Raw genomic sequence first — 14,899 nt, forward strand, 5'->3', positions numbered from 1 at the left:
CAATTACCTGAACCATTACTGCTTCCTCTCTGGCTCTGCATCAGTAGGAAACTGTAATTAGGAGCCAGAGGTGGGGACTGAACGCAGGCACTCTGATATGGGACACTGACCTCTTAACTGGCGAGGCCAAACAGCTACCCTGGAAGCTCCTCTTTATGTCCCAATGATATATCCAACTCAATTAATCAATACAGTATTTAAAATGTCTTCCCCTATGCACCAAAAATACCTGGACTCCCCTATTTACAAATATAGTTCCCTGGAGTCCTTAAAGGCTTTTTCACTGGATCTGTCCAGTTCACACCTCACATTCTACTCTAAGTTCTCTTTGCTCTTCTTCTGTCTTATTTCCCATTACTTCCTTGAATATAACCTGAGCTCCAGCCAAACTGAACCTCTCAATTCCCCAAATTTTCTTTTCAAAAAAGAGGAATTAAATTTAGGAAACACTAACTAATCTCAGGATAGCAAATCTGGCAAATATATATAATTATGGATTTTGGATAAACTATCAGGGTGATGATGCAATGCAGGCCTTGCAATGGGATTTTTGACTGTATCTTTCATCATCTCACTTGCTATAGGATGATTAGGCCAAAAGTCTGAGGCTACTGATGATCACTTTTCAGAAATAGAGGCTGGGCCAGTTCACATCACCAATGTCATCACTGTGGGGAGCAATCCGGACTAGACTAAGTTACTCGAATTAAGACTTATTTTATGCATCTGCTCTCCCACAATGTGGCGTTGGGAGAGAAGTAAACAGCTTCCGCACAGCTGCCTCCAGTTCAACTGATAAACTGTAGGACTTGCTCCTGATTGGAGGAGAGCAGCGTACTCGGCGTGTGGGCAGCCGAGTTGGGATTGGCGGAGGAGGACTATAAAGGAGGAGAGAGACGGCATGCACCAGGAACATCTATGGGGAACATCTAAGGGAACCCGTGCAGCCCCCGAGAAAGCCGGCCGGCGGTGTGCCGCTCCCCTGCGGAAGTGGGGAATGCGGCCAGGGGGAACTGCCCTTCCACGGAGGTGGAAGGGATAGTAGCCAACCCGGGAAGAACCAGCAGCAAACCCGGGGAGGGCCGAGCAGACGAAAAGAACAGCGCAGGGTTCAGTGTTGCTCCTCCACGAAGAGGGGGAGCGACAATCACCTGCATCCTATATCAAGTGCCTGGGTTCAAGTCCTGCCTCCAGTTCTGACCCAGATTCCTGCAAATGCACACCCTGAGAGGCAGCAGATGACCGTCTGTCTTTGGGAGGCCTGGATTGTGTTCCTAGCTCCTGGTTTCAGCCTGGCTTGGCCCGGCTGTTGTGGGCACTCGAGGAGTGAATCAACAAATGGGAGCTCTCTCTCTAAATAATAATAATAATAATGTTAAATATATACATTAAATGCCATAGAAAAACAAAGTAGGATTTAAACCTCTAAGTCGAGAATTATATGTAATGGTGTCTTGAAGGTCTCTTTCTAGTTTGACCTTTGAAAATCCATTTTCATTTAATCTCAAAAAGAATAATAAAAACATTAATAAAGTTCCTTTAAACCTAGAATGTGAGAAGCTCTTACTTCTTTGAACACTTACACTGACCATTATCAGCTTATTTTAAAATAAATGAGGTGCTAACCTATGTACTGATGTTTTCTTTTTGGTGTTTTCAATTACACCAATGACAAAGCATTTACTGAATTGGAATCTACATGAACTGCCAACGCAGTGAATCTGAAACTGCCTTTTAAAATCATAAACTATAATTAGCTCCCTGTAGGGCCTGAACAGGGGAAATAAGTCCCTCCCCACCCCCCGTCAAATACATTTTGCCCCACCACACTTTAAACACCTATCATGTAATAGTGTACATGAAAGGATAGACTGGATGATGCCTTGGGGAAGGAAGAGACAGACTTAGGACCAAAGAAGTCTTCATCAGAAACAGGGGAAATAAAACTCTTATTTGATGTCTCTCAAATGCTGTGTAGTAAAAATCCTTAAAATTATTTTCTAAATGAACAAATGAATAAGAACAGTTCTTTCTCCTGTATCTACGAGATAGATTTGCTATTGTTGGTTATTTAATAAATTTCAGAAACTATAGAAAGAATTTATAGTAAAAGTAAAAGAATATAGCTTGTATCAAGTGGCAGTAAATAAGTATTGGTAGAAAACTGTACAGAACTGATCTTAAAATACAAAACAGGGGTCAATAGTAGGTTGGGGGAGGAAACGAGAGGGTTACTAAGAAAAGGTTAATGCTCTATAAAAAGTCATATAGAGGGGCCAGCACTGTGGTGCAGTGAGTTAAGCTGCAATCTTGCAGTGCCAGAATTCCATATGAGCACCATTTCAAGTCCCGGCTGCTCCACACCTGATCCAGCTCCCTGATAATGCACCTGGGAAAGGAGTAAAAGATGGGCCAAGTCCTTGGGCCCCTGTACCCATGTGGGAGACTTGGAAGAAGCTCCTGGCTCCTGACTTTGGATAGGCCCAGCTCCAGCCATTGCAGCCATTTGGGGAGTGAACCAGAAAATGGAAGAACTCTCTTGTCTCTCCTCACTCTGTTAACTCTGTCTTTCAAATAAATAAATTAAAAAAAATTTTTTTTAAGTCACATAGATTATCCATTAATTAGGGTGATCATTAGTCAAATTTGGTTTTTGTCCCATGCTGTTCACTGATAGAAAGCAAGGATGAAACACATTGTTAATTTAGGGAGACTTCTAATTTTAGAGGCCAAAACTCTGAAAGATGTGTTTTCTCTAAGTCTTGCCTGAGGATTGGCTCAAACTAAGGAAGCATTTGTCAAGAGAGGAAGGGCTGGGCTTCTCATCTCATAGTCACTGTGGTTTATGCACTGCCTAATTTATTTTGACAGCCCTGCAGAGTCCTTGACAGGCATAATCCTGTATCATCCTGAGGCTGGATCTGTATTGGATTCACCAACATCAGTGCTCCAACTTCCTCGAGACTTGATTTCTCAGGGCCTTTAACATCTATACCCTTGGGATTCCTTATCTGTAAAACAGTGACGGTCATAATTCCCGTGTCTTGTGATTAAATGAGATAAATGATGAGAAAGCATTTTTAGTCAAGTTTTATGCAAATATTATTTGAAACAATAAATTTTTTTTGAGGACCTGGGAGAAAAGAGGCTATCCTAGTCTTCCAGCTTACCTCCTCTACGGCTCCAAGTGCCTATACCTGTCCCCAGAACACTAGGCGTGGTCCTGCCTCAGAGCCTGACTTCCCGAGTTCCTCTTTCGGGAGCCTCCTCCCTCAGATCTCCAAGTACCTGGCTCTTTTGCACTGTTCAGGGCTGATGCCTCTTCTAAGCTAAGTTAGTGCCCTCCCTTTGCCAGACATAATTCCAGCACTCTTGTTTACTTTCCTCAAGGACTCCGTCCCCCCCACCCCCAAGAAATTATCGATACATTTTGTGTAAGCTGTCTCTCAACTAGAATAGGAGGTCCAGGAAGAAAAGTATTTTGATGCTTAATGTCATGACCACGTGCCAAGCACAAAGCAAGTGCTCAGTAGATATCTAGGGAATAAATCAAATGAACAAAGAGTGTGGCATAGTCAAAATTGTCAAAAAGTCAAATATAGTAAAAAAAAATTAGTCAATTCAGAAAACTGAGCTGCCATGAAAAGCTATCTAGAAATTTTCAAGCCAATTGCCACTTTTTTTTTTTTTTTTTTTTTTTTTTTTTTTACTGCTGAGCATATCCATAGCAGAAGAAAGATTACTAGTTGCTAGGGAGAAACAGAATGACCCTTAAGATGGTTAATGCCATGCAGATGTGCGACTAGAACTGGTTACTGAGCCTGCTAAGCCCGCGTCTTGCTGGAGCGCTGAACAGGGATAATGACACCCATCTCACTTGGTGGTTGTGAGGATTACAGGAGATAATCCGCTAAAGCCCTGTCTTAGCATATGGGGAGCACGTGGCAATGAATAGCCGTGGGTGATGGATAATAGCCCACAGCCCTTTGAAACACAGTTGGTTCTCACTTGGACCACAGGAAGGAACACCCTCTCCGCAAGGGAAATTTACAAAATCTAGAAGTCGGGTCCCACCCATCAAGATCCTTAATTTAGTCTGGGGTGCAAGCGGAACACAGGACTTTTTTAAGCCCCTCTGGAATTTCTAATGTGCAGCCAGGGTTGAAAACCACTGCCTTCAAGACATCTCCAGGAGAGCAAGTACTTAGGAGGGCCTGCCAAAATCAGATTTGGAATCAGAGCCACTTCTCTTTGAGAGATGCCATGTCTGTTGGGTGATTAGGAAGCCTCAGACACACGATGTTTCCCCAGACTCAAAAGCAGATGAATGAACTTTCCTATGCAGCTCCTCCCCTTCATCCTTTCTTGCACATCTTACATTATACTTTGGAGATGGGTTCAGGAAGCAAGCACATTCGCTGTTAAGAGACAGCTAACATCCAATGGTGCCATTTCCAACTCTTATGCTTCGGGCTGGCAGGTTATAAAATACTCGTCAATTAACAGTTAATTGTGAATTGGAACAAGATCCAGAATTCACAAAGGTCATGATTAGTTGAGCCTAGAAAAGGCTCCAGTCAGGATGTTGGCAGTGGATCACAGATTGAATTAATGTCTCTCCCTGCAGGGGAGGTGCCCTTTTATCTTGCACATTACCACGTGGGTGTTTCCCTCCCATGAGCTCCAGGACCACTCTAGCTCCCAGCTCCTTTGTAATGATACTCCCCAGGATAACTAGCCCTTGACTTCATTCAAAGTCAATTAAGCAGTAAATATATATATATATATATTTAAATATAGATCATGTAATTCACTTGCTGGCCAAGCAATGGGGCCAGGATCTACCGATCTGAAGCCAGGAGCCAGGTGCTTCCTCCTGGTCTCCCATGCAGGTGTAGGGCCCAAGTACTTGGGCCATCCTCCACTGCACTCCTGGGGCACAGCAGAGAGCTGGGCTGGAAGAGGAGCAACTGGGACAGAACCCGGCGCTCCAACCAGGACTAGAACCTGGGGTGCTGGCGCCGCAGGTGGAGGATTAGCCTAGTGAGCCACGGTGCCAGCCAAACAGTAAATATTTTATATTGGCAGCTTTAAATAGGAACATATTGTGGTTCTGAAATAAAGAAACCCTAACCCAGGTGTCTATAAATTTTTAGATTTGGAGCCAGCAAAATACCAACATGTGTCAAAGCAGAGTCACATACAGTCATGTTTATTAAGAGTGTAAATTCATGCTATTTTCTTTGTGTGGTTTCCCACGTGGCTGGAAATAAATATTTAAAATGCTAGGTTCTGACTTTGATAAATCATGGAGTGTTATGATACACCCAACCCACATTATTTATCACAGTTAGTTATATGCCATGAGCTAGAAAGTAATGAAGAATTACTTTTATCTCCTACGAAACTGACCCAAGGGCTTTTGGTGGGTGTTTGATCTTCTAACCAGAGAAAAACAACATGATTTCATTTTCTCTCTCTCAAACACCTTTTAAGGACACACCACATTGGCGGCCTCACTGGGGAGTCTAACTGACAAATTGGGTGAATCCAGGCAAGTAAGTTATGCTGGGCCTCAATTTTACCCTCAAACAAAACTTACATGAAAAAAGAAAAAGAAATTCTTACCTATGAACGAACCAGCATAGTTATTTGACATGAATTTGAATCATGTGGCTCAAAATGACGACACAGACCTGTTAACCGAGTATCACTTTATGTACCAAATTGGCAGATACAAAAATCCTATTTACATTCATTTCCATAGGGAAGTTAGTTTTAGATCATGCAAAAGCTGTGTTGTCAGGTCATCCTTGAAAAACTGACAAGTGCGAGCAGTCATGTAGTATCACTACCATGAGAAGGCAGTGCCAGAGCCAGGCTTTTCTTCAATTATTTGCCCAATTTTTATTTAAAATTTTTTTTAATTTATTTATTTGTAAAGATTTATTTATTTACTTGACAGGCAGAGTTACAGACAGGGAGAGGGAGAGACAGAGAGAGAGAGGTCTTCCATCTGCTGGTTTGCTCCCCAAATGACTGGAACATCCAGAGCTGGGCCAATCCCAAGCCAGGAGCCAGGAGCCAGGAGCCAGGTGCTTCTTCTGGGTCTCCCACATACGTGCAGGGGCCCAAGCACTTGGACCATCTTTTACTGCTTTCCCAGGCCACCACAGGCAGCCGGATCTGAAGTGGAGCAGCTGGGACTTGAACTCATGCCCTTATGGGATGCTGGTGCCACAAGCAGATGCTTAACTTACTACACCACAGTGCCAGCCCCAAGATTTATTTATTTGAAAGGCAGAATTACACACACAGAGAGAAATCTTCTATCTGCTGCTTCATCCCCCAAATAGCTACAACAGCCAGGTCTGGGTCACACAGAAGCCAGGAGACCAGAACTCCATCTGGGTCTCCCAAGTGGGTGGCAAAGGTCCAAGTTCTTGGGCCATCTTCTACTGCTTTTCCAGTTTCAGTAGTAGGGAACTGGAAGCAGAACTGCCAGGACTTGATCCAGCGCTCACATGGGTTGCAGCATCATTGGTAGTGACTTACTCAGCTGTGCCACAATGCCAGCCGCCATTCAATTTTTAAATATAGGGGCGATGCTTCAAAAAAAACTGGGCACACTGTGCTGAGTTCTTCCAACTTGGAGAATTTTGAAATAAATATATGACTGAGCCTTCTTCCTTTAATGCTCAAATGTTTTCCTGTTGAAAATTTGTATAAAGACATTGTAAAACTTCAATGGCTCCTTTACTGGGTTCAGCTGAACCTAATCTTGTTGCTGTATGAACCCAGGGCATCAGGACGAATGTTGTGGGCTCCACCCCAGAGATGTGGAGGGTTTGCTTCTGGATGCCAAAGTTCTGCAAAGCATGCTTGTTTGTCCAGCAGTAGCTGATTCCAAAAGGTACTTTCTCTTTCCTCCCTGCTCCTGTACAGATTCTACTCCATCCCAGTGCCCTCCACTTTCCCCACGTGGCTTATTTTAATCAATCCTGTGAATTGGATTGCAGAAAGCTAAGGGTTTCAAAGCACAAAAGTTAAATAAAATCCAAGTTATGAGTTAAGGCCCCAGGATTTCACCCATGGAAAAGAGTAGGCTTTTGTGGAAGGGGTTTCAGTGGCTCAGAGATGAATTTCTGAGGCAGTGGGAATGGACTTTGACTCTGACCCAACTTAAGACCCTATCTGATTGGGAGGTCTGAACTTGGCCATCCTATAGTATACTTAACATTAAATGCTTGTGTTACACAGGGATATGTTTACAGCAGGTGGGAAAGGCAGCTGGTGTGGTGTTGGGAGTGGCTGCAGGCCAGGTCCAGGCCTTGAAGCCTACTACTGCTGTGTGCCCAAGGGATGCCTCAGTCACCTCATCTGTGTGGTGAAGTAAAAGAACAGGACTGTCATGAGAAAGCATTATTGTTTGTAAAGTCTGTAGCAGAGTGCTGGCACATGGCATGTGCCAAGTTGGTGTTTGTAGGCACAACAGAATAAAATAAATCATACTTAAGTCACTACTCTCATTTAATGGCGAAATAATTTGATTTGTTTTTGCCAGTTGTTTATCTGAGAGTGAAGCCATTAAGTAAATGTCTCTCCTTCATTTGTTTATGGAAAGCAAATCAAAACATCTGAATGTTCCTGGGTGCCAAGCACCATGAGAGGTGCTAAGATATTGACTCCAACCACACAATTTCTTTTCTCAAGAACTACCTTAAGCGAGACTCCACAATGTCCCATCATATGACCTGCTACTGTAGTGGAGTTTCTTTTCTTTGAAAATCTGCCATTTCATTTTGACACAGGTAAAAATTTTTGAAGACAACTAAAAGTTTGATTAAAGTTATTCTATTCATTAGTGATGAATAGATTTAGGGACTCCTAAGATGATTTACATATATTCCTACAAAAATTCTTTATTTGTTTTTATTTTGCTAACATGTCACATTAGTGTGACAGGAATGAGCCCTTAATTCAAATGCTGATTTTTTTTAATTAGAAAAAATATGTGTTTGTCATAAAAAATCTACAAATTCAGATTAACATATGGAAAAAAAACTTCATGCTGCTACAACCCAGGCCAATGAGAGTTAACCTTTCAGAGATTTCCTGGGTTATTTTACCATACATTGTGTGTATTTGCCTGTACCCAATCGTTTGTTATATATGCATTTGTATACACAGATTGGAGAGTGGGGGTTCAGATATTGCCTCATGTTAGATGCTTCCTCTGCCTGAATGCAAAGATGTATTCTACTCGCCCACCACATCCAGCAAGGTGCTTCTGATTTGAGCCTGTCCAATGTTTGAAGAAGAGGGATTCATGTTAGCCAGTGACCAGGCTTCTGGTCCAAGGAAGGCAAGTTTGTAAGAGGTATTGGATGGGACCTTGGTTATTGGGTTTGTCTTGTAAAACTCAGTGGGAAGGCTCTACCTGAAGGTCATCTGGCCTAATTTCCTCCTTAATTTTTTCTTATCCCAATGATACAGTGGTCACACTGGAACCAGACCCCCAACTTCGTTCTCCCACAGCTATGATTTTGCACATGGCCTCATTAGATGATCTGGCACACAGTGGGCCTTTGATGAAAATCTGTTTAATTAAAAAAAATTCACCTAGAAGCTCACCACCAAGAGATAACTGCTGCTTCAAACATGTATTATTTTGGTCTACATACTGTATTTTCTAATTTTTCAGGTTGGTCACTTGAGATGATTACAACTGAGGGTTTTATAGGTCTTTCAATGCTCTTAATAAAGAAACAGAATTCTGACTAGTCAGGCCAAAGATATAATAAATGCTGGTGCTTTATCATTTAAAAAAATTTAACGTATTTGTTCTCATTTTATTTGGAAGAGACAGAGAGAAAGATGGAGAGAGAATGAGAGGGAGATAAAGATCTTCCACCCACTGGTTCATTCCCCAAATGCTAACAACAGCAAGGCTGAACCAAGTGGAAGCCAAAAGCCTGAAACTCCTTCCAGGTCTCCCATATGCATAGCAGGAACCTCATCTACTTAAGCTGTCATTTGCTGCCTCCTAGGGTGAACACCAATAGGAAAGTGGACTGGAAATGGAGCAGTCAGGACTTGAACCAGGACTTCAATGTGGGATGTGGGTGACTTAACCATTGTGCCAAATGCCTGCCCTGGGTGTTTTAAAAGGTGTAAAAAGTGGATCCAGCATTGTGGCACTGTGGGTTACGTTGCCATCTGCAACACTGGTGTCCTATATGGGTGCTGGTTCATGTCCCAGTTGGTCCACTTCGGATCCAGCTCCCTGCTAATGGCCTGGGAAAAGCGGCGGAAGACAGCCCTAGTATTTGGGTCCCTGCCACCCACGTGGGACACCAGTTAAAGCTCCTGGCTCCTGGCTTTGGCCTGGACCAGTTCTGGCCGTTGTGGCCATTAGTAAACCAGCAGATGGAAGATCTCTGTCTCTCCTCTAACTCTGCCTTTCAAATAAATAATTAAGTAAATCTTAAAAAAAATAAAATAAATTTTGCTGGGCTTTTTGGGTTTTCAAAAAATTATTAGGGGTGGACATTTGCCACCAAGGTTTAAGACACTGCTTGGGATGTCTGTATCTCACATCAGAGTGCCTGTGGAGTTTGAGTTCTAGTTCTGCTTCTGATTTCATCTTCCTGCTAATGCACACCATGGGAGGCAGCAGAGGATGGCTCAAGTAGTTGGGTCTCTGCCACCCACATGGGAGGCCCAGATTAAGCTGTAGACTTCTGGCTTTGGTCTGGCCCAGCCCTGGCTGTTTTAGGCATTTGGGGAATGTATCAGCCAATGGAAGGTCTCTGTCTATCTCTCTATCTTTCTCATTGTCTTTCTAAGTAAGTAACAATGATTTAAAAATTCACTTTGGTAGCTTATTTTACTCTTCATTCTGTATCTTCCTTGTGATCAATTAATAAGAAATCTAAAGTTTTTGTCTTATGATTAAAAAAGGAGGGGGGTAGTAAACTTTAATGATTCTTTGGTTAAACACATCAACAGCAGAAAAAGAGTGGGGAATCATATGTTTTAACATCAGGAGGGCCCCCTAGGCTTCTTAAGTGCTGAGGACAGACAGGGAGTAGAGGCAGCCGTGAACTTCCTGGCCTTTCCCACACTGACCCCATCTGCCTAGGGTGCAGGGCAGCCACTCTTCTCCACTGCCAACAGCAACACACTCTGTCAACACTGGGGCTCTCAGAACCAAGAGAGGGTCTGCTAGGTTCTGACCATGGCCCAGTCCTAGATCTGTCCAACTCAGCACCATGCTGTGCCCCTCACAGGCAAAGACGCCCAGAGGAAATACTGTCTGAAGGTGTTTGTGAAATTTTGTGAGACAGCTTTCCTTACACTTTGCTGTGGCATCACACAGTGCAGAAAGTGGCTCTATCCTGTCACACAGACTTTAAAAGTTAATGCTAAACAGGTTGTCTTTAATTTGCCATGTCAGCTACTGCTGCAGCCCAGATATCTTTAGAGCCAATCACTTACCTGAAAGGGGATCTCCAGTACTGTCTGGAAAGCCATTTTCTTCTCCCTAAAAACCAAAAAGCAGCTTTCATTAAAATCATATATATATTTCATTATATTCTTAGAATTGTATCTAGAGACTATATTGAATCTGTTAAAAACTAATTAAACGTTTAAAAGCATTAAAAAGTCATTTTCATATGAATGGACACACAGTATCAATTATCCAATCCAATTAAATTTCCATCAAAACCTTTGGGTTGGATTTTTTTTTTTTTTTTTGACAGGCAGAGTGGATAGTGAGAGAGAGAGACAGAGAGAAAGGTCCTCCTTTTGCCGTTGGTTCACCCTCCAATGGCCGCCGCGGCTGGCGCGCAGTGGCGGCGCATCGCGCTGATCCGATGGCAGGAGCCAGGTGCTTCTCCTGGTCTCCCATGGGGTGCAGGGCCCAAGCACTTGGGCCATCCTCCACTGCACTCCCTGGCCACAGCAGAGAGCTGGCCTGGAAGAGGGGCAACCGGGAAAGAATCTGGCTCCCCGACCAGGACTAGAACCCGGTGTGCCGGTGCCGCTAGGTGGAGGATTAGCCTAGTGAGCCACGGCGCTGGCCTGGGTTGGATCTTAAGAATGCCCTGTTTTATTTTTTAACAAGATTTATTCATTTATTTGAAAATCAAAGTTACACAGGGAGAGGAAGAGAGAGAGAGAGAGAGAAAGAGAGAGGTCTTTCATCGCTGATTCACTCTCCAAATGGCTGCAATGGCCAGGGCTTGGACTAGGCCAAAGTCAGGAGTCTGGAACTTTTTCTGGGTCTCCCACATGGGTACAGGTGCCATCTTTTGCTGCTTTCACAGGTGCATTAGCAGAAAGCTGGATTGAAGTGGACCAGCTGGAACTTGAACTGGTGCCTATATGGGGTATCAGCACCACAGGCAGAGGCTTAGCTTACTACTCCACAGTGCCGGCCCCACACCAAGAACGACCTTTTAATGGGGGTAAGCCAAAGTCTCCCTCTGAATGTAAGCTACATGAGAGCAGGGGCTTTTGTTTATGTTCTCCCTATACTGTGCCCCAAGACACAGTACAGTGCCTGTGACACAGCAGACACTCAGTATGTGTCATTAAATCTAATAGTGTCCCTATTTTTTAAAGAGTGTCAATGCATGTGATAAAGTTCTGTTTTATTTGAGATTATGGGTCATTTTATTTCCAATCTACTTTTTGTTAGGCTTGTTGTTTCCCTTACCTATTAAATGTTATTTCCTTTACCTATTTTTTCCCAAAGAAATCTTTTATTTAATGAGTACAAATTTCATATGTACAACTTTAGGAATACAGTGATTCTTCTCATCATACCTGCCCTCCCAACCACACTCCCAACCCTGCCTCCCTCTCCCATTCCCATTCTCCATTCAGATTCATTTTCAATTAACTTTATACACAGAAGAACAACTCTATACTAAGTAAAGATTTCAAAAATTTGCACACACATGCACAAAAAAAAAAAACACCTGAGAATCAGTTTTACAGTTAATTCTCATAGAGGACAGAGGTCCTACATGGGGAGTAAGTGTGTGATAACTCCTGTTGTTAATTTAACAATTAATACATGTATAATGTCAGTGATCACCCGAGGCTCTTGACATGAGCTACCAAGGCTCAGAAGCCTTCTGAATCCAGTCTCCATCAGTATTTATTTTTTTTTTTTTTGACAGGCAGAGTGGACAGTGAGAGAGAGAGACAGAGAGAGAAAGGTCTTCCTTTTGCCGCTGGTTCACCCTCCAATGGCCGCCGCTGCAGCCGGCGCACCGCGCTGATCCTGGCAGGAGCCAGGAGCCAGGTGCTTTTCCTGGTCTCCCATGGGGTGCAGGGCCCAAGCACCTGGGCCATCCTCCACTGCACTCCCTGGCCATAGCAGAGAGCTGGCCTGGAAGAGGGGCAACCGGGACAGAATCCGGCGCCCCAACCGGGACTAGAACCCGGTGTGCCGGCGCCGCAAGGTGGAGGATTAGCCTATTGAGCCACGGCGCCGGCTTTCCATCAGTATTTAGACAAGGCCATAAGCAGAGTGGAAGTTCTCTCCTTCCTTCAGAGAAAAGTACATCCTTTTTTGACAGCCACTTCTTTCCACTGGGGTCTCTCTCACAGAGACCCTTCATGTAGGATTTTTTTTTTTTTTTTTTGCCACAGTGTCTTGGCTTCCCATGCCTGAAACGTTCTTATGGGCTTTGCAGCCAGACCAGAATGCCTTAAGGGCTGATTCTGAGATCAAAGTGCTACTTAAAATGATTTTCATTCTATGAGTCTGTTGTATGGACTGCTTCCCGTGTTGTAGCATTCACTCCTTTTTAATTCTATCTGTTATTATTACCAAACACTTAATCCTACTTATATGACCACTTTGACACTTAATCCTATGTATTAGATCACTTTGACACTTAATATGGCTACTTTAACTCTTAAGATGGCATTTTTACCACCCATGAAAGCTTTTTTTTAAAAGATTTATTTATTTATTTGAAAGTCAGAGTTACACAGAGAGAGGAGAGGGAGGAAGAGGGAGAGGGAGAGGGAGAGGGAGAGACAGAGGCAGAGGCAGAGGCAGAGGCAGAGGCAGAGGCAGAGGCAGAGGGAGAGAGAGGTCTTCCATCTGATGGTTCACTCCCCAACTGGTCGCAATGGCCGGAGCTGTGCTGACCCAAAGCCAGGAGCCAGGAGCTTCTTCCAGGTCTCCCACATGGGTGCAGGGGCCCAAGGACTTGGGCCATCTTCTACTATTTTCCCAGACCACAGCAGAGAGCTGGATGGGAAGTGGAGCAGCCGGGTCTTAAACCGACGCCCATATGGGATGCTAGCGCTTCAAGCCAGGATGTTAACCTGCTGCACCATAGTGCCAGCACCCCCATGCAAGTTTTTAAACTGTGCCCTTAGAAGTCCGTATGCAGAACTATACAGCTTTACAGTTACAAACTTCTTCCTCCCTCTCTTATTCCACTTTTATGTTTTACTGAGATCTATTTTCAATTGATTTTATTTACTTATGATTAACTCTATGTTAAGTAGAGTTCAACAAATAGTATGAAGAGAAAGGAAAAAAAATGTTCCTTGACAGTCCAGACAAGGGCTGTTTAAGTCATTGCTTCTCAAAATGTCAATTTCACTTCTACAAATTTCCTTTTAGGTGACCCATTAGTTATCACAGATCAGGGAGAACAAATGGTATTTGTCCCTTTGGAACTGGTGTATTTCACTAAGTATGATGTTTTCCATATTCAACCATTTTGTTGCAAAAGACCAGGTTTAATTTTTTAACCACCATGTAGTATTCCAAAGAGTACACATCCAATACTTTTTTTATCCAGTCTTCAGTTGACAGGCATTTAGGTTGATTCAATGTCTTAGCTAATGTGAATTGGGGGTATAGATAACTCCTTTATTTGCTGATTTCATTTCCTTTAGGTAAATTCCCAGGAATACGATGCCTGGGTCATATGGTAGGTCTATATTCTGAGGTATCTCCAAACTGTCTTCCATAGTGGTTTTACCAGTTTATGTTCCCATCAACAGTGGATTATGGTACCTTTTTCTCCACATCCTCACTAGCAATTGTTGTTTCTTGATTTCTGTATGAAAGCCATCCTTACTGGGGTGAGGTGGAACCTCATTGTGGTTTTGATTTGCATTTCCCTGACAGCTAGTGATCCTGAACATTTTTTCATGTGTCTGTTGGCCATTTGGATTTCCTCTTTTGAAAAATGTCTGTTTAAATCCTTTGCCCATTTCTTCCCTGCATTGTTTGTCTTGTTGTAGAGTTTCTTGACCTCTTTATATATTCTGGTTATTAATCTTTTATCAGTTGTATAGTTTGCAAATAATTTCTTCCATTCTGTCAGTTGCCTCTTCACTTTCCTGTTTCTTTTGCAGTACAGAAGGTTCTCAATTTGAAGTAATGACATCTGTTAATTTTGGCTATTGATTGTCTGTTCCTTTGGGGTCTTTTCTAAGAACTCTCTGCCTATGCCAATATCTTGCAAGGTTTCAACAATGTTCTGTAATAATTTGATGGTATCAGGTCATAGATTTAGGTCTTTGATCCATTTTGAATGGATTTTTGTGTAAGGTGTAAGGTCAGGGTCCTGCTTCATACTTCTAAATATGGAAATCCAGTTTTCTCAGCACCATTTGTTGAAGGGACTATCCTTGTTCCAGGGAATGGTTTTAGCTCTTTGATCAAATGTAAGTTGGTTGTAGGTGCTTGAATTGATTTCTGGAGTTTTTATTCTGTTCCATTTGACTATCCATCAGTTTTTGTACCAGTACCAGGCTGTTTTGATTATGACTGCCTTATAGTATGTCTTGAAATCTGGTAATGTTATGCCTCCAGCTTTGTTTTTGTTGTATAAGATTGCTTTAGCTATTC

At 42.9% G+C, this 14,899-nt stretch overlaps 1 protein-coding gene and 1 long non-coding RNA gene across 8 annotated transcripts in view; one reads left to right on the forward strand and one right to left on the reverse strand.

The window, feature by feature from the left end:
- LOC103350914 (uncharacterized) overlaps positions 1-14,899 on the forward strand; it is a 71,626-nt gene that overhangs the window by 37,230 nt on the left and 19,497 nt on the right. Inside the window, exon 1 of one of the 3 annotated variants that reach the window (XR_011381539.2) lies at positions 10,745-11,474. The exons of the other annotated variants lie outside the window; for them this stretch is intronic. This is a non-coding gene — a long non-coding RNA (uncharacterized LOC103350914). Of the gene's footprint in view, positions 1-10,744; positions 11,475-14,899 lie in introns of those variants that run through there. 3 annotated transcript variants of the gene reach the window in all.
- The window catches only part of EDARADD (EDAR associated via death domain), an 86,989-nt gene that overhangs the window by 5,517 nt on the left and 66,573 nt on the right, over positions 1-14,899 (reverse strand). For 4 of the 5 annotated variants that reach the window (XM_017347712.4, XM_051820774.3, XM_089311646.1 and 1 more), the window contains one exon: positions 10,501-10,546. In XM_017347712.4, coding sequence (XP_017203201.1) covers positions 10,501-10,546 — 46 coding nt within the window. Of the gene's footprint in view, positions 1-5,524; positions 5,697-10,500; positions 10,547-14,899 lie in introns of those variants that run through there. The other variant, XM_089311647.1, reaches the window with a different exon arrangement.

Source organism: Oryctolagus cuniculus, chromosome 13 (assembly GCF_051225735.1).
Source record: "Oryctolagus cuniculus isolate XC-2025 breed Fujian yellow rabbit chromosome 13, ASM5122573v1, whole genome shotgun sequence".
Classification (NCBI taxonomy): Eukaryota; Metazoa; Chordata; class Mammalia; order Lagomorpha; family Leporidae; genus Oryctolagus; species Oryctolagus cuniculus.